At 43.2% G+C, this 20,263-nt stretch overlaps 1 protein-coding gene across 1 annotated transcript in view; it reads right to left on the bottom strand.

Annotated features, from left to right (window-relative positions):
• Positions 1–20,263, bottom strand: part of SYNPR (synaptoporin) — a 108,552-nt gene that overhangs the window by 17,963 nt on the left and 70,326 nt on the right. The window contains exon 3 of the mRNA XM_061354273.1: positions 12,062–12,186. Within this exon, the coding sequence (XP_061210257.1) occupies positions 12,062–12,186 (125 nt within the window). The remainder of the gene's footprint in view (positions 1–12,061; positions 12,187–20,263) is intronic.

Below are 20,263 nucleotides of genomic sequence, written 5' to 3'. Positions count from 1 at the left end.
AATCATTGCACACAAGCACACTGAAGGTGTTGAAATTAGTCTCTTTTTGAGGCAGCCAGCCTGTTAATACCACATTTGAACTGCTTGAAGTCATTAATGCCGCTTTCAACCCTTCCAAGCCAAAGAACTGAAATGTTAAAAGCCCTGCACAGCTATTGTGATGAGATGGGCTTAGCTCAGCAGTGGGACAACAGGTACCACAGAGGTAGCTGTTTCCTGGCCCTTCTACACCTGTAATGCTCTGGCAAAACAAGAGTTGTCTACTCCTTTGCTAACAGTGACAAGGCTGTTTCTCATCCCAGGCCCGCTCTCTAACAGCTCTTTTCCTAGGATGAACAAATTGCCATGTGCTCCAGCATTCCCATCCCCCAACTTTCCCACTGCCCATCTGCCGCGATGCACATCCCAGTGCTGCCTGCATATGCCACAGCCTTTTGAAACTGTGAGATGCTTATCAATGCTCCCCAAGCATCCCAGCAATATTCCATACCTCACTTTACCAGCCCCTAGAAGCAACACCCCTTGAGACTGCCCAGCATCCAAAGTTGCCTTTACAATTCTCCTCTACTGAATCTCCTCCCCTTTCAGAGAAGCAGCATGTTAGTTCCACTTAATCCCTACCCTTACAACATCAATTCATTTTTGTCTGGAGATAGGAAGCAAAACTAACATTATTCAGTTGACTCAGCAATCTAACCTTGCTCTTTTGTTTCCTCGCTTTCTAAAGGAAGAAAGAATACAGTTTGCTGATCAAAGATATTTGAAAGTATTTAACTTTGAACCTCTGTTCTCTTAATGAAACCTCTTAGTTTCTTCCAAAAAATATCCCAAAGCCCATCTCTCTCTCGAAGTATTCAACTCAACCAGTAGATTCACACAAATATATACTTCATCTTGAAAAGGTTTATTCCCAGCTCCTGTCCTGGACTTCTGTGCACCCTGAAGATCTCCCCTTGGTCACAGCTGCCTTCAGTGGCTTATTCCTATCCAAAAGCATGTTCAGAGCAGCATCACTAAAACACCCAGAAGGTACTGCAGGGAAGCTGACTGGGAAAGCTCCAGTAACCTATATTCCCTTCTGGTTTGTGTCCAGTCAAAATAACTGAAAATGTTCCCCCCCTCCCCATAAATATTCCCCCTCCCATATTTTTAATTTCTAACTTGCCAGGTTCCCAGCCCTCACTCACACATAGCTGTTGTGCAAACATTTGGCCAATACTATTTCCCTACAGGGCTGTTTTTAATAGGACAAGCTGTCAGCCACAGTTGCTGTCTCAACACCCCACATTGTGAGTGTTGTGCTGGGAGAGGTGGTAATTCCCCCAGCACAGGCAGCTTGGAGCAACAGGCACATCCTCTGCTCCATCTCACATCCCTTAACACAGGAAATCAGAGACCCTACAAGGTGCTCAGGTCTCCAGAAAGCTACAAAACCCTTCTGAGGATGGAGTCTAAAGACATTGGAATAGGGACAACCACAGCAGTGGGGAGGGCATCATTGCCACATTCGCAGCTTGGCATCCCTCTTGCAGGACCTACTCCCAAGGACTGGGTTCACAAAGGTCTCGGGAAACAGCATATGCAACAGCTTCACTGGGCTCCTGGAGGAAGAACCGCTCTGGATGCGTGCCAGCCATAGCAGTGAACCTCCCCAGACTGTGCACGTAGCAGTAGTGCAAACTCTAGTACTCCATCGTAGCACCAAAAAGGAAATAAATCGGCTCGTTATAGAACACGCGCCGCCGGGAGTGCTCAGAAAGCTGAGTGGGTGATCCCAACCCCACTTCCAAGCCTACATCCAGACCCAGATTTATCTCCTGAGATATTTTCACAGCTCTTCTCAGAAACACATGCTTTTCCTTGCTATGCAAGCAGAGCACAGTGCTCAAAGGCATGCTCCACTGGTCTTTACAACCCCAAATAACCTCTCCAATTGGGAACTGGCATTTTTTTTCGATGCAGATTAGTGGCATTGCTCTGATTTCCCTTCACTGAGCTATTTTCTTGGAGTGAACCACTTCCTAGTCACTGGGAAGTTTAGCTGCTACCTCTGGAGGAAGGTAACCCTGGGTTATCTTGCGACAAGTCATCAAGTCAACAGAACAACACAAATTATGAAGCCTGGAAACACCACAAGCGTTGCCACATACACAACTCTGTCCAACACTGGCTGGCCCCACCATGAGATCCTTATTCAACCCATAGCTCTTATGTTCCTCCTGCTGCCCTCTCATCTAGACAGGCACAGGAGTCAGCTTCCTGATTAACAAACCTGTGTTAGAACAGAACAAAAGCTTCCATTTAAAGACAAGATCTACAAAAATCAAAAAGCCTAGAGATACAACATAAGCAACAGAAAGCACAAAACAAAGGCCTAAAACACAGATATTGAATCTGATAAGACCATTTCTGAGAAGTGGATGTATCAAATCCCTGGGCAGTGCTCTTGTATGGAGAGATGTGGGACTGCTGAGCCCCTCTTTCCTGCACCCTAACATGCTCTGCTGCTGCTCACATTGGTTCACAACATTTGACACCTCCAATCCACCTTGCCTTCCACAATCAAACAGGCTATGAACACCATGTAAAATCAATCTGAATTCTTGGGCATCATCTGACATTCAGCCAGAAACACATGAAAGTATAAATTCTTTGCCCTGTGAGGAGCAGGGTTCACATACAATTAAACTAGGTCTGTAAACCCTGAAAGCAGCAATTTTCCCTCCAAGACCAGCTGAGATAAATGCAAGCACATTTATGGAAGATATAGCAACTATTTCTTCCTTTGTATTGTATTTTAATTTTAACTTTGTATTTTAATTATAATTTTCCCAAATATGTTGTCCTAAGGCACTTAAAGCAATCAAATTAAGTCCTCTGTAGAGTTTTACGGCATGACACCAATAAAACTCCCAGTCAAAACATTTACATTCCAAGTACCTGTTAAATCCTTTTCCCAGGGAGCAGTGAGCAAAATTAAAGGCTGAGCAGCACAAGGGCAGGAGCTAAGGTAGAACTGTGGATCTGCTGTTGGATCTGTGGACAAACCACTGACACCTTTGTGCTTTAAAACCCATAAAGCATTGCTTCTGGGAATCCACACAAGACAGTGAGAGGTACCTCACATAGTGGGGCTATGCTGGTTGGGGTCAGATGCCCACTGTCTCCAGAGTCCATTGAATAAGAAGAAATATTGGAGTCTTGGGTGACATGGTTTAGGTGTGAGATGTCCCTCCCCATGGCAGGGGGTTGGAACTGCATGATCTTAAGGTCTTCTCCAATCCAAACTATTCTATGATCCTATGATTAAACTCTTGGCAAATAAATTCATGTAGAAGCCGTATGTGAGAGCAGACTGTATTCAGTTTCCTACGGTCCTGTGGAAACCTTCAGTGCTGCTACTCAGTGAACGCACATTCAGGAGCAGGGAAAAGGCAAAGGATGGGTTTGATTGTCCCCTCATTGTCTGCTGTATGGAACCAAATGCCAAACAAAGCAAAGCCAAAGGGTTTCTGCTTTGATTTGTTTCTGTACAGGCAGCATGAAAATGTGCAAAAAGAAATTTGCAAGGGAAGTTGTAAAAAGCCTGACTTTTAGCAAAAGCCTTTGTGGCTGGCACAGATAAAACACCATCACTGCACAATACTGCAGAGACTAGTCATGAATATATATTAGAAACTCAAATGATGAAAAAGCTGCATATGTTAACAACCCCAAAAGTGACTTCCACTTTAAGAACAAATTCTGTCTAGAGTATTAATGAATGAAATTTTTTTTTGTCACCAAAACAGTGTTAAGTATAAAATATAGCTTCTATGAAACAAAATATGCACATCTGAATCAATACCACCCAAATTCACCAAGAATCCAATTGTTTTGAGGCCAAAAGAAAATCTCTGTCTAATTGTAAAAGCTTTAAGAAGCAGAACTCCCTTCTCTGCAGCAGACACCATCTTCAGAAAGCTGCTACCACTTTCCCCTCCCCATTTACTTCCCAGCCAGCTGTGTATCCTGGAGCCCCATGTCCATGCAATGTTTGTGCATGGGTGTTCATAACAGAAGACAGAAGCTGACCAGTCTGAAAAGCTGTGAAGACAAACCTCCTCTGTGGCCTCAATTCAGCATTCAAGGACATGTTTGCTTCAAGCTTCAAGGGATTAAAAACTACAAACTAGAAACTGAGAATACAGAGGATAGTGGCAACTGAGAAGACCTGAACATCTAGCTGTGAGTAGAAAGAAGGTAGATTTAGATGAAGTATTAGGCAGAAGCTCTTCCCTGTGAGGGTGCTGAGGCGCTGGCACAGGGTGCCCAGAGAAGCTGTGGCTGCCCCATCCCTGGCAGTGCTCAAGGCCAGGTTAGACACAGGGGCTTGGAGCAAGCTGCTCTAGTGTGAGGTGTCCCTGCCCGTGGCAGGGGTTGGAGCTGGATGAGCTTTAGGGTCCCCTCCAACCCAAACCATGCCATGATTCTATGATCTGGAAAAGTTACTTTGTGTGCAGAGCTGCTGGCCTGGGATAATCCCACTGACTGGAGCAATTGTGCAATGGACCGGGGACTTTACAGTTTTACACATGTTGGCAGCCAGACCTTCTCTGACTTATTCATGCAGTGTATCATAGTACACAGCCCAACACACCAGCAGCACAAATGACTGAGCAAAGATTTTGCCACTTGTGTAGCCACCCTTCAGCTGTGGCTTCTTGTCTTTGTACAAAATAGTCAGCACAGAAGCAAAGCCATTCTGAGCAGCTAGCAAGTTGTGAGGGTGGTAGATATTTCTTCCTTCATACAACACAATGCATCCATTGTGCTACTCAAAGAGAAGGCAAAGATGTGGCTGTATCAGACTGCAGGTAGTTCTATATAAATCTCATGCAAGAACAAAGTGTCAAGTGCCTGAAAGCATCTTCCAGTCGCTCACTGGTGGGAAAAGGGTGCTTGTATTTATCCACAGTTTGAACAAAAGTGCAAACTGTCAGTAATAACCATTCTTTGGCCATGTTAACAATCTTGATTTCTACAAAGTGGGATTTGAAAACTGTAATTGGGGTCAGGAAGAGACACTCAAAACTAGAAAAGCCACAGCCACCCTTACTTTATCAGTTCTAATCAGACCAGCAATGATTTCATCAAACTCCCTGGTAACAGGAATTAAATTGTACATTGTGCTCACAGACAGCCACTACTGCAGACCATGGCTGTCCAAGTACGCAAGCATAGACATTTTCTCCCATTCTACTATCCTCCTGGTCTAAAGACAGTATTTCCAGAGTTAGCATGATCCTTGAAAATTCATGAATACTGGAGAGCACCGACTTGCAGATTTTAATTACTTCAGTAGTCTGTAGCTATGCACAAGTGAATAAAAACCCTATCAGGGCTCTGAATTATGGCATTCATAGAATGGTTTGGGTTGGAAAAGACCTAAAGATCATCTAGTTCCAGCCGCTGGATGCCTCACATTATACCATGTCACCCAAGGCTGTGCCCAGCCTGGCCTTGAACACTGCCAGGGTTGGAGCGTTTACCACTTCTCTGGGCAACCTGTTCCAGTGCCTCACCACCCTCACAGTAAAGAGCTTCTTCATTATTTCCAACCTGAACTTCCCCTGTTTAAATTTGAACTTCCTAATAATAAACAGAGCTAGCTGCAAAAAATGTGAAATACTCTTTCCTATTAAAAAATATGTTCATTCAAAGCTGAAAAGAAACATTCATTCTGCAGACCTGGATCACCTTTTCCTCTGCTCAGGAGACAACATAAGATCAAACAGCTCTAATCTTATTGGCTTATTGATCAGAGTGCTCAGCTTGCCTATGTGAGCTCCACATTCAGGTTGCTTACAGACTTGTTTCAGTACAAAAACTAGACAAAGGTCTCTGATACCTTCACCGTCAGGGAAGAATTGTACTGGGGCCATACTTTAAATAAGTCAAAGTTCTTGTGTTCATGTGTCTATGGAATACAATATTTTTACTGGGTTTCCATTGGAAAGAAAATATTTTGGAAAAATTCAGCTTCAATTTCCTGAAAGCACTAGAAATTCCCAGAATGTACAAATCACAGCTAAAAAGACCCTAACATCTCTATTTCCTAGTAAAAAATACATCTCAATGTTTCAGTCTGCTTTGCACAAATAAATATGAAGGGACTTTTGTGAAGTAATCACAATTAGAGATATCTGTATCCTGAAGGATTTATTTCCTGAATTTTGCTCAGCAGGATACAACATTAGGCTCCTCACTCACATAATTTACAGTTTCTACTAACAGTAGTTGAAACCTAAAAGTCCTTGTTAGCCAAGTCTATTCAACCAGAGGCCAAAATTGGGTATAAAAAGCACTGTTGAGAACCAGGTCTGAAACTGCTGTGGAAGAAGCTAATTAAAGCCATGACCCAGGCCATCCTAAAGAGCCATTTTATACAGTTGAGGTATTGCTGCAAACCTCCAGCTGCACTGATGTACTATTGAACACCTTTACTTTTCAGTCCAGATTGTAACCCCAGATCTGCAGTGCTAGATGAGGTGGTCACAGTTCAGCAAGAAAAGGGCTAAATTGATGCAGCTTTCATAGAACAACTGATTGCAGAGCTGGAAGGGACCAGGCAGCTTATGGTCTTTGCTGCTGAGCTTCACCTGAGCATCCCTGCAACTCCTCTTTCTGCTAAAGCACAGCTTTTCAAAACACACCAAGCTTTAAGCTATGGACTTTTTAATTCAAGGACTTCCAGGATGGAGATTTCTCCCTCCATTAAGCTTGAATGGGTCGTGCAGAGTTTAACCAGAGACTCTCACCTTCCCAGGAGCTGCCAAATCCACCTGGGAACTGGGGCATCTACGTTTTGCCACAGAGCACAGCTGGAGCTAGTGCAACCTCCGCTTCTGTCTACCCACATAAGTGTTAAAAGGCTACAATTTGCCTTTGCAGAAGGAGCATCTTTTGTGTGACAAACGCGTAAAATAAAACATGAACCTTAGGTAGTTTAACTGACTAGATGACTTCATTCCTTCTATCTCCCACCCTCACCTGCTACAGCAGTCCAAGGCAGCTCGCAGGAGAGCCTGCCATAGTTGCTTGAAAGGCAGCATTGCAGGCAACTACTTTGTTTTTTGAAGACTTATTAATCAGCAGCTCCTGGTTTCCCAGCTATAACAGATATTTATAACCTTTTGGACAAGATGGTTTTTCACTGAATTCTGAAGCAAGATTTACTGCAAATGGATAATAATAATAAAAAAAGGCTAGCACACTGGCACAGAAATATGCTAATGTTATCAGAGGCTTTTTCCAAAGAAGGTTAGTTTCAAAGCAGAAAGAGTTAGCTTACTCCTTAATTATCATCTGCAGCTTCTAAGTAGGCAATTTAGATCAGGCTATCATATTTCAAATGGAACCCATTGCCTGCAGATGAGGCGTACACTTTAAAGGGTACTCAATGGGAATGTCTTTATCCAAATGAGATGCTTAGAGGGTAAATGAAAAGCTCCCATGAGATACAATTTCCTTTTCCTTCAGAAGCAAGGATTACTTCAAGAGACAATTTTATTAACGCCCTGGAAAGATACTAATAGGTGATTTAAAATGAAATGGAAAACAACCTTTTTCTTTTGCTAGCTGTTGTGATACGGAGATGTGCACAGATCCATTCTTGCAACAGGCTCTCACGTTAGCACCACAAAGCAATCCCGTTCTATCCTACTAGTACCTATTCTCCTAACAGACTCTTATTCTCCAGTAGACTCAATTCTTCTAACACCTATGCGCATACTTACCTTAATCATTGGTTTAGGTGAGACTGTATTTAAAATTTAATCATGTAATCCTCTGGACCAATATTTTCCAAGTAGCTTACAAGATGAGTGCCACAAGAAAAGGCAATATATGAATTCCAAATGAGTTTCCATCCAACTTTGGAATACCCTGTGTATGTAGGCTGGGCTAAAGCACCTTCAAAAACTAAAGGCAAAGAGATTTTAGTTCGAGATCTGCCTCAACACTTAAGAGACAACACACTTACAGGACTGCTTTTCCCCATTACAGTGCACAGTAGGTGTAATACTGACTCTGAAAGTAAAACCTATGAATAGCAAAGTACATGATAAAAACGTTGCTAGGATCAGAAGAAATAATTAAAAATAAGCAAACAGGACCTTCACCAGAACCCTTACTACAGAAAAAAATATTGCTTCAGAGCACTTGGATGAGCAACAAATCCAATCTGAAAGGGTGATGGACTGCGAGAGAAACAAATAATTCCAAGATGCTGATTGTTTTTGTCTCCACTCAAAGAATTATTACTGGGGTGAGGGTCAAGCTAATGAATATCCTAACGTGTGCCAAATTTACAATAGGTAATATACCAGGCACAGAGCCTACTGCTCAGAAAAACTACTAGTGTGCAACCAGGGAAGTTTGATCCATATTCATAGATGGACAAACTCATAGAACTTTTGAAATACATATACAGGTACCCAGAAAAAAAGGCTAGTTTATGTTTGAAAGCATGAAGAGGTGAAGAAATCCTTTGCCATAAAACTAGAATCAGGCCATAATGATAGAAAACATCAGGTGATTATTTGAAGCAGCCTTATGAAAACCAGCTTGGGCATGGAAGTCATGGCAGAATACACAGAAAAGCGTGGCAGAGCTCCAGGAAACACAGCTGGAGGGTGTAGGGTTTGGACCACAGGTTTCTTTGCATATTACTGGTTGAATATTGGGTCATGGATGTGGGTTGCAGGAAGCTTAAATGAATCAGTGTAGTAAAAAATGGAAAGGCATACACCTCACTTCACCATCTTCCAGGAGAGATGGTGGAGCCAGATTTAGGTCCAGTTACTCAGCAGTGATACCAGAGAAGCAGTATTAAACTGGGAAAAGGATTGGATTCTGGCAGAAGTGAGAAACAACTGTCTTGTATAGGAGGTTTCTTTGAGGGTTTTTTTCTGATGCTTCACAAGTTCCTGCTGCCACAGTTACAACAGCAGTAAGGTAATGCATGAGCCAACTATAATTTTATCATATTTGTCTTTATTCTTTTAACTGTACCCTTAAAAACTCCCCATCTGGTGGAATTCATAATTTCCCTTGAATTCATTTGTATTGTTTGCTGGAGACTTTTGCAGCTTGTAGGTTGGGGCTGAGAAACTCAGTAAGGCAATATGGAGATGCTCTTTGGTTTGCAGAAGCATCTGGAGCTACCTGCTGTGGAGTGCAGTGCTTCAGTACATTCAGAACTGGGCTGAAGCTACACGAATCACTGGTTTGAAGTCAGCTTGGCAACTGGTATGTTTTAATCACACATCTCTAGATCCCATCAAAAGCGATGTGTGCCAGAAGCACATGGCCAAAAGTATGACCTTGCCCTTTTCAGTCTGGAAAACTCCCTCACTGTTCCTATCATGTCTTAATGGGAATATTTGCAGGCTCCTTCAATCTCATTCCCAAAGAAACCAAGCCCTCTTGCTTTGCCAAGCTTTCCTGTTGAGCCTTACAATTTTGTTTACTTGCTTAAAGCTCTTGACATTTGTCATCAAGTAGCCAAGGTCTAGCAGTTCAACTTCTAGAAGAAAACATAACCTCAGACTCACAGCAACAGGAATGAAAGCAGCTGGTAGCATGGCTTTCTTTATTTCCAGTCATGCTGGAAGGCACAGTTCAAAGCAGCATTCAGGTACTCGACTACTTCAGTGTCGTTACTGACAGCCACAACAGGACTGCCGTGTCAGATGCTCAGCAGTATCTATCCTTCCACCTACACCTCCCCTAGCTGTCAGCCAAAAATCAGAACACTAAAGGCATTTGAAAGGAAAATGCCACGTGAATACAGATTTATTCAGACCTGGATGCAAGACAACTGGTGGGAAATTCATCCTACCTACAAAGCCTACATGCCCTTGCTGGCAAATGAGCTTCAGGATCACATCTGATGAAGGACACTGAATTTATAATGTGCCCCCTTTTTTTCAGGGGTATCAACTGCTCTAAGAGATATTACCTTTCCCAACTAATCTCACTTCTGGTTTTAGATCATCCCTTCCCCATTCTGTTGAAGCAGCACAGGAGAAAAGCAGAAAGAGCAAGTTCATGAGGAAGTCACAAGAATATTTAGACAAAACATTAAAATAATACCAAGTTTCACATGCAGCGCTGGGCCAGATTTTCCAGGCACACATCTGCTACCCCACATAGTCTGCACATCTTTGAGCACTTGCAGGTGCCTCAAGTTTGCATGGAAGTTTCAAACTGCACAAGAACTGAGTATCTTCATGCTTCTCCCAAGGCAGTTGTGAATGCTCCATCCCTGGCAGTGTTCAAGGACGGGTTGGATGGAGTCTTGGGTGACATGGTGTAGTGTGAGGTGTCCCTGCACATGGCAGGGGAGTTGGAACTGGAAGATCTTAAGGTCCTTTCCAATCCAAATTAGTTTAAGATTCTATGATTAAACTCTTGGCAAATAAACTCTATAAACATCAGCTGGTTAAATGTCATCTCCCTTCTCACCTGCAAATTATATCTATACTATGTGGCCAGCCATCCTACTGTAGATGTCTTACATGCTGTGCATGCTGAACACATTCAGCCACAGCTGGGAGCCACACAGTTCAAGGATCGGCTACAGCCTCAGTTGGATCCCTTCTACAAATAAGCCCTATTTTGAATCATCTTTCCAACATGCTAGAATAACACAATTACCCAACAATTATTTCCAGTTTTCTAATTAACAAAACTGTGGGAAACTGCAGACCCAGTCACTTCCTTCTAGAAGCAGTAGTCGTCGTGCCTTGTAGAACACCAGGAAATACTTTCTGGCTACTCCTCTCTATTTTATTAACTTTTTACATAAAGTACTATTTCATAATCATGCAGACTAAAAGCACTTTACCATAGGGTGTAATCTGTAATGAATGCTGGAGAAATGACCTATTTGGAAGTGAATCAAATTACAAATTCATGTAACTCAATTTTCAGGATCCATCTCATGCATACTAAGCAGAAATGAAAGAAAATGCAGACAAGTTAAAGACAAAAAATAAACATTTGTAATACCAGGAAATGTGCCTCTTTGGAGTAATAAATACAATAAAGGCATCAAGTTCAGTTTTCTCTGTTTGGAAACTGCTGCATTTTAGCACGTTAAAAGAAGTGGATCCTATTGCGTCTGGTCTGTGCATAGCAATCATAGGCAAAGCAGGATGTGATCTCACAAGAAAGCAAAATAATTTGAGTCATAGTGCACTAGACTTGAGATTGGATTATGCATTTCCTTAATTATCTCAATTCCTCAAAGAAACCACTTTTACAGAAGTGAAAGCTTTCTAGAGTGGACTTGACATCTTTTAAAAGCAGAAGTCTCTGGATATTCTTTTGAAGCAGGATCCTAAACAGCATGAACATTTTTAATATAAATATATGTATTTTAATGTATATTTAACTCATTACAGCTTTCAGACGTACTTAAACAAGAAAAACTGTTTTCCCAATTCACTAAGTTCCAAGGTTTAAAGCATTCAGGCACCAAGAGATGCAGAGAGGCAATTAGTGGAATTTTCAAAAGCATTTCAACATTATGGGTCAAACTTGCTTTGAGTTTTGCTTCCCCTTCCCCATGGAGTAGCTCTTCCAGATCTTTGCTCCTCCAATCATTGGAAATCCTCCCACATTTCCAGCTTAATTAATAGCTACAGTACAGTTAATATATACATTATCCACATTTTACTCTTGGGCCAGTGCTGTTTTGTTCCTTTTCCTTGCTTTCCTTTTTCCATTCCCTGGGCTGTCCTGGCCTTTACACAGCTCTGTATGCTCACAACTGCTCTCTTCTCCTTCACTAAGCTCCCATACCCCAGAGGTTCCTGTAGCCCCATCCACATCAGGTCTAGCCAAATCCATCCCTCATGCACTCCTGGAGCATTAAACAGCATTGTGAGGAGCCCCAGATTCAGTGTTTTATCAAAACCTGCTATAAATGATGGGAAACCCCACTGAAAACGGGCTTCACATCAGCCCTGAATGCCTGCCTGCAAGCAAACCACCACGAAGCAAGCCGGGTTACCTGAAGGGGTAGGCAAAGGCTATGTCAATGTTGAGGTCACTCTCTGACTTGTTTGCACAGTCCACACTGAGGCGCAGTTCTCCAGAGTACCCACCGCATGTTGCAAATGCAAAGATTGCAAAAAGCTGTCAAAAACAAACAACATTTTTGTTTTATTTCATTTCAGCAACCCCCACAATCAGATCCATGCAGCAGCTCTTGCTGCAGCACCAGCCCCCTCAGGTCAGGTCTATCCATCACTCCGTGTGCTCAAAGCATTGCATGACACTACTGCACCCTTCCCAAAAGCAAATAAAAAGAACCACAAAACATGAAACTCTGCTGCCAAATGTAGACACAAACATCACCATTTGACTGTGCCAGGCATCTCAGCCCTCCCCTCCTGTTTTGAACCCCATTTGGGATTCACAACCCAGGCAGGCTATTTAAATCATCCCTCTGACAGACAAGCTTGGACAAGAGAAGGATGAATATTGACCGAGCAGAATGAATCAGTCTTAACCCGAATAAAATGCCGGCAGAAGTATTCAGAAGGAGCAACCAGGAGTAGCAATAGGAGACCAAGACAGCTCATGTGGCCACCATCCCATTACACAGCAAAACAGGGAACCACGCTGCCCCTCTTCCGTTTCTGTTATGACTTGGTGAAAAACCCCACAATACTTATTTCTTTTTCCTAAATGACTACTATAAATCAACATGGCTGTAGAGGTGCAGTAAACTGACAGCAAAATGGGGGGGAAAAAAAAGTAAAATAAAAATCAAGACTTAGGATAAGCTCAGGAATAGCAGACAGGAACGAAGATCTTGGCTGCTTTTGATGAATCTTAATCTTCCAGGAGAATAAGGTGAAGGAGCGAGTGTGCAAGCCAGAGACACATCAGCATTTATATTTATATCAAGGGTCCATGTATAAAGTGGAAGTGGAAGCAGGCATAAGTGTCTTTAAACATCACCAGCTCAGGCTTCCTTGAAATACCATGAGCAGAAGTGAACACAGCTCATTTATGCAGTTGTTTAAATTGAAGGACAGGTTAGATTTTGTTCACTGTAGCACTGTAGCTCTGAAGCAACTCCATCAGCTTTAACAGAGTTACTCCGAGATCTACAGTGGGGCAGATATGGGAAATGACAGGTAAACACCTGCTACCAGTCACAAGTAAGTCAGCAACTCAGAAGAAACAGTGTGCACATCTGGAAAAGAAAACATGTTCTTGGGCACTGAAAAATTATACAGCAAGCAGATGTAATCACAAAATAAAAGGCTGAACGATTCAGTAAAAGCAATACAGAAATACAATAAATAAACAGACCTATCAGCTGCCCAGGCTCTGAGAAACAGACTGTTAATCTTAGGTCTTTCATTTCACAGCAGGAGCAAAGCCAAAGGTTTCAGCAGCCTCCATGCACTTTGTATGGGCATCTTTTCCCTAGAAACTGCTAGGTCACAGGTATGATTCCTGGGCACTGAGGCAGGGAGATCCACCGCAATGACTAAGTAACTTGTAAGGTAGAGCACAGAGAATAGCAGAAGAATACAAGTGTCCACCCTGCTACTCACTTCTAATGTGACTGGGGCATATCACCCACGATGGATTTGCAAAGGTGTTTAGGTGCCAAGAGAAGTTGATAAAAGTTTTCAATTAATTCTTCATGCTGAGCTAGCTGGGGAAAAAAGGAAAACTGAATTTTACTGTGAACTGACTTATGAAATAAATGCCATGAAACAAATGTTTCTACTATAAACTGAATAGTGTTCCTTCATGCTAAATGGATACTTCCTCTGTAAACACAAGTTTCTGTTCTTACATGTAGCACAGCACTGAAAACCAGTATTAATCATCTCAGTTTAATTTGTGAGGCAGTGTCAGAAAACTGTATATTAAGGAGAACAGGAGAGTAGTGCTGACCTGTTTTCTGGCCTAATTAATGGAGTTGCAGATGCAAGTGCTTTCCAGATACATAGGGAAGCACAAAGATTAATCCCATGATACAGAAGGAGGGAACAGAAAAGTCGTGGTGTGGGACAGACCTACCATAAAGGAAGCCATCATGAGAACAAGCAGAGGAAAGACATGCTGATTTTCATTACTTAATTAAAGGAGATACATTCAGTTGCATGCGTGCCACCATGGTTACTCACCAAGGCCATGGAGCCATGGCCAAAAACACAGCCCAGGCTCTTCCTCCTCAGAAAGGATCTCCAGAGTTCATAGTTTTGACTCTGCTCTAGTGAAAGCACCTTTACGGCAGCCTCAGGCATGAATCTCAGTCACTCACAGTTGAGCTCCAGCCTTTACTCACCAGTTAGCCCCACATTCAGTTCTTAAGCTTTTCAGATGCTTTCAGTCAGCAAACCCTTCAGTCTCCTTCCTTTCCAGCCACTACCCACCAGATTCCATCCTTGCTCAGCACACACTCTGCTACAAGCACCCAGGCAGCACCCATAAGGCAGGTGGGAAACAAAAAAGAGCTCAGCTGCAGATTTTTATACCAAATTTTACCAAGGCCTCAGCCAACCCAAACTTGGCTCTGCCGTGGCTGCATCAAATGCTGCTAACAGCTGGGATCACCCAGCTGCCAGTAACAAGCGCTGAGGCCATGCAGCACCTTTTGGAAGCATATTTGTGTACTGCATTGAAGGAGAGCACAGCTGTTAATCAATGGTATTTCCCTGGAGTATCTTGGCCAAGCAGCAGGGATAATTCTCCTCCCACCCAAGAAACCTTTTCCTCCTACCTCTGCATTGTGCCTTTTTCTCCCCCCAGGTTTTGCTGCTTTAGAGAGCGCCCAGTGCAATAAAACAAGATTTACTCATCAGGTTTTGTGCACACTGTAATTCTGTGGCAGTTGCAGGAATGCTGTAAACACCATTGTATTTTATTATAGCAGGATTTGTGTAAATGGCAGTTGTAAACCCCATAATGGGAGCTTTATGGGCCAGATTCAATAAAACCTCCATCTGAAAGATAATTTTATTGAATCTGGCCTCTCTGAAATTGAAAAGTTTATGGAGAAAGGGAAAGCATTTCCCTATGTTCCGATTTACTCTCTGCCTATAAATCCATATGCAGTGGTAGCCCCATCTGCAATGTGCATGCATATTCCTTTCCCCCTTCATATTAGATAAAACTCCCCAGCACAGAATTACCTCTGGTTATTGCATGGCTCAAGGCTTAGCCCTGATGGCCAGTGATGTGCCTGCCTTCCTTGGAGCAACAGCTGGGAGAAACATGGAGCCCTTGACGCAATAAATCTGTGCTGTTCCGGGCTGCTTCTGCAAAGCCCAGCCATACCCTGTGCATCCCATCCCTCCTGCAGCAGCAGGTATAGCCTTGCAATTGCGATTCAGCAGGGTGGTTGGTGCCTTCACAGCCAAATGGAACTTTGCAGGGGAATGGAAAATGCCATTCCCCACCCTGGACCAATAATCTATGTTCAGTGTGGCATAACACCCCAAGCAAGCATCCTGCTCTTTCGATGCGTGCTCTTGAAGCAGTTACCTGAAGAGACCAGAGACTGAAGACAGGAGGAGGAATGGACATTATTTGTATTCCCTAGCATGGATCCTGAGCAATGTTCATCCTTTGTGTCTAGTCCAGCCTGGCTGGATGATCACCCTTCTTCCACATGGTTTCAGACACATCTCTAACAAGGCAGCACATCTCTGAAGCTTGCAATGACTTTCTGCATGCTGATTAACACGTCATGGTGATAACCTTCACATCATTGTGATGACCTTCCATCCTTGGCCAGCATTATTGCTATATTCCTGTAAGGAAGTTAGATAAATCCCATATTCTAACTTAACCATCAGGATTTATATTATGTACTGAGCAATAATAAACAGCCTTCCCTATCAAATCAGATTAGCATGTTTTAAAGATCAGTTGGTTCCTCAGCACTTTAAGGAAAAGTAGTGATAATATATCCAGCAGAGTACATGCTTCTCACACCAGCACAGGGAAGGAAAAGGTTCATCAGCTGACTTACGGGATCAAATGGAAGCCCTTCTTCTGATGCTAGGCTTCAACACAAAGGCAATGGATCCTCTAATTCAGTACTCAGGAGCTGTGATTTACCTAGAGTCCACATTCAAGGCTGGTACCCTCATTTCCCAGCCCAGCCATCCCTGATGGCTGGGGGCTCAGGGTGTGCAGTGCCCTGCTGGAGCTGAAATCCCAGCTGTGCATTAGACACTTGGCAGAGCCTCAGTATGTGACCCTGGACATCCCATCCCCACTGTGGATGGGAAAAGTAGGATGACTTCCCATTGCTTCTCTGTGTTTGGCTTTCTGACAATGCCCTTCAATGCCTGCTGAGCGACAGGCTCGCTGTGTGCACCAGAAGAAGGCAGAATGGTTTCTGACAAGGTGAGTTAAAAGGCTTATGTAGAATGTGCTACAACTAAAACATCCTGTTAGGAAGATAACACTGTCATTTAAAATTGATGAAACTTTTATATAAGACGCTTGCTTTTCCTGGGAACACATCTGCCCTGTGCAGCCTCCTCTGGCAGCTAGCTGGGAGATGAGATGGAGCCATCCTGGGAATGCATCCTAAATCCATCCTGGTGCAAAAAGGAGATCCCTACTCTGCCTGAGGGCTCTTCAGTGACTCCTTCAGTATGGCAAGATAGTAAAAAGTAACCATGTCTGTCTTGCCTGGAGCTCAAAAAGAGGTGCAAAGGATACGTAGCTCACTACATGGGTTGGTCTTCAGCACTTCTCCTTGGGGTTGAGGGAGGAAAATGGGAATGAACCTGATGGATGCTTTCCCAGAGAGGTCTCCCCTGGTCACCCCCCTCCTGCCCAAATACTGAAAAGCCAAGGGGAAATCCTGACACTTTCAAAAAGCAACCTGAAATATTTGAAATACTTACTCTTTATTAGTCATTTTACACACTCTAAGTGTTTTACAAAAGACATATTTCTTTGGCATCATTTCTGGATGTAAGACTTCCCTTTCTCTGGATCTCCTTAATAGACAGACTGCAAAACATTTGCCAAACATTATATTGCTTTATACTTTCTGCCACCTACCATGGCCAATAGTGCACGTGAGAGGGAGAACATCCACCCTGGAGACATCTCCCCCCAGTCAGAATTGCTCACCCAGCTGAGTGTCTCGTTAAACTGAGATCATTCACTTATAGAGCAGAACCAGTAATTGAACATTATTATTAAGGCTGTAAAGGGAAGGTTCAAAGGCACTAAATGACTGTACGGGAAAGCATTTACTGCAGAGCTGATAGCCCAAAATATGTCATCAGTGAAGGATTAGGAAGCACTTTCTCCTCCAAGTCTCTGCCTGTTTCTTTTTTAAAATCTGGCATATTTCCTGCACGGATCTGAGCTGCAGACTTCCTGGAATCACTTCTCCTACATATGAGCCTTTGTGCACTGGAGATTATCAGATTATTGACTTTGGGATTCCTAATTATATCGACTTGACTGGTTGATGAATTGGAGGTGGATAGCATCGCAGCCGATGCAGTACTGGGGGTCAGGCAATGACTAGCAGGAGTCATTTTCCTCCAACAGCTATACAGGCAGAATGCTGAAATATATTCTGCTCCTGCTGAGAAATAGACCCTAAAGCAATTGTTCACTAATTGCTGGGGTTTAATGTGCCCCCTCTCAAACAAACTGCAGCAGTGCAAAGGACAATTCAGTGCCTTGCCCAGACCTGGTCTGCATGGAGGGAGAAACTCAGGAATGAGGAAACATCTCAGGATTTGGGGCTTGATGAACCACATGTGCCCAAACATCAGTTCCAGTGGTGCCTTGGTTTTACCATTCAAATTGATTTTTTGCCTCCATCTTCAGTACAAAAGTGGTGAGGCGCTGGCACAGGTTGCCTACGGAAGCTGTGGCTGCCCCATCCCTGGCAGTGTCCCTTGCAACACAAACCAGTCTGGGATTCTATGACTGCCCCACACCAGGAGGCACTTGCAGACCACAGGCACCTCCAGGACATGGCGGCAGCTGGGAAAGGGTTTTAGGTGCCACCATGCTGGAGCCAGCCAATGGAGGAGACCAATCTCAAAAGCTCCTCACATGGCTGGGGTCTTCATCAGGGCATTTGCAGCAGCAAACCTCTGTTTGGCATTTTAGGGCACGCCACAGAGCAGCCCTCGATGCCACCAGCTGGATGGTAAGACTTGAGCCCACAGCAGGCAGGAACTTGCAGCATCCTCTGTTTAAAGCACAGCATTCCATTTAATGCTTTGCATTTTTGAAATTATAAAAAGGAAACACACACCCCCCCCCCCTCAAACCAAACAGAACTCAATTTTATTCTTAATGGAAAGATTTATGGAAATGAAACTGGGGTATTTTTAATGAGTAAAGATCATGTTATAATAATTCGGTTTTACAATACTTTAATCCCAAGGAGACAATTTTATCTTTTTCTTTAAAGAAAACCTGTATCTTGTTTATTCATCTTTCATTGATTATTCTAAAATCCCATTTAGCTCCACCACATAATGGTATGGTAGTCTTTTCTCATTATATTTTTAATAGAATAAAACCCAACTGTATACGGGAGGATTAGATAGACACTCGTTGAGCTACAGAACATTGTTCCTCCAGATGGCCAGACAGAATCTGGGTAATGCCTTTCCTATTTATTAAGTTCAAAATGTAATGCAAGCTGATGAGATGTGTTTTGTCCAGTATTTAATGGCTCAGCCATAATGCTGAGGTTGGCAGCATGCATGTAAGAGTTAACAGGCAGAAAATAAAGACGTATTTCACCCACCTTCTTCTTGGGCTCATTGAAATGAAATGCTGTCAGAAGACAAAGCTACTTACACCAGTGGGGCAGAGATGTTAAGCTCTTCCATAGGGGTTGTTTTATTTATTCTATAAATTGCTTACTGCACATTGACATTGACAGATTGGCATGGAGCCTTCCATGAAACAAAATGCATCAATACTTGTTGCAGACAGATTTAGGGGTACCTGTATTATTTACTGGGTGGACATTGCTTCATTTGAGACATAGCACATAGTGGTATTTTCATTGCATTTACAGCCCTTTTTTCTCCCAGCTGTAGAGCAGTCTGGAAGTTACAGCTCTTCCTCTGCAGTCTCCACAGCTCCACATTTGTACCCTCTTCTTTTAAGGATGTGGGGGCACAAGTTGGACAGATTTGTTTAGATTTGTACATACGATACCTGAATAGCTCATGTTGTGACACGCATCACTTCAGCGGAGACATGCACTGATTTTTGGACATGAAAACTTTTCCAGCCCTAGACTGCTAGTAAAAACCAACTCTGGTGGTCTCTACCAGGATCCAAATTCAGACACTCTCCAGAGCATCACTGCCAGCCCAAGAGCAGCCGCCCCTGGGCTGTATCCCCTTCCTATCACCTATGCTATCTGTCCCCCCACATACCCATATCGTTTCATGAGCTGCTTTGGCATCAATCACGTGTGACCACAAAAAAACAAGGAAAACCAAGGTCAGGTAAAGAAGAGGTTTTCTAAAAGGTCACGCTAATTCTTGCTTTATTAACAGGTATGGTCCAGCAACCCAGCAAACATTCATAACATGCATAAATGTAATGTAATGTAATTCTGTTCCTGCTCTCTCTTGAAAACACAGGTTTTGTGCAGGCTTTGCAGGCTGATTATATGGGATTTACCATGTAACAAGTGTAAACATTTAATTATAAAATAAAAAGGTTGGATGGCTGCTCATTTCCATGTTTGCTTGGTGGGTTTAAAAGCATCTGGGTTTAAAATGGCCCATAATACAACATAAATGAATACAGAGCATGATGCAAGTTATTACTAAGTAGGATTTACTCCCTCTAATAAGGGCAGAGATTTACATTGTGGCTGAGTGACATCCACACAAGGGAAGCACTCTGTGAAGGGAAGGTGCCCCAGAACTTAGTGTTGCTAAACCCCTGATGGTGGATACAGCCTCAGGAGCTCAACAACCAGGACTATACCACCACAGCATTGGATGGCAGGGGACTGCAGACCCAGCTTGTAAAAGCAGTGTTGTACTCAATGTACACACCATCTGGCTGGGACATGGCCCATCCCCATCCCCATCTCTCCCAGCATCACCACCATGTACCCCTGGGCAGATCGAGGCCCCTGGCAGCACCATCTGATGGCTGCTGTAACTGCTGCCTTATCTAGGTTGCATCTTTCTCTTTTCCATTAGCTTCAGCTCCT

Source organism: Neopsephotus bourkii, unplaced genomic scaffold, assembly GCF_033783945.1.
Source record: "Neopsephotus bourkii isolate Nb327-2 ecotype Australia unplaced genomic scaffold, CSIRO-AGI_Nbou_v1 NB_719, whole genome shotgun sequence".
Taxonomy (NCBI): Eukaryota; Metazoa; Chordata; class Aves; order Psittaciformes; family Psittacidae; genus Neopsephotus; species Neopsephotus bourkii.
This window is presented reverse-complemented; position numbering and strand designations above follow the sequence as displayed.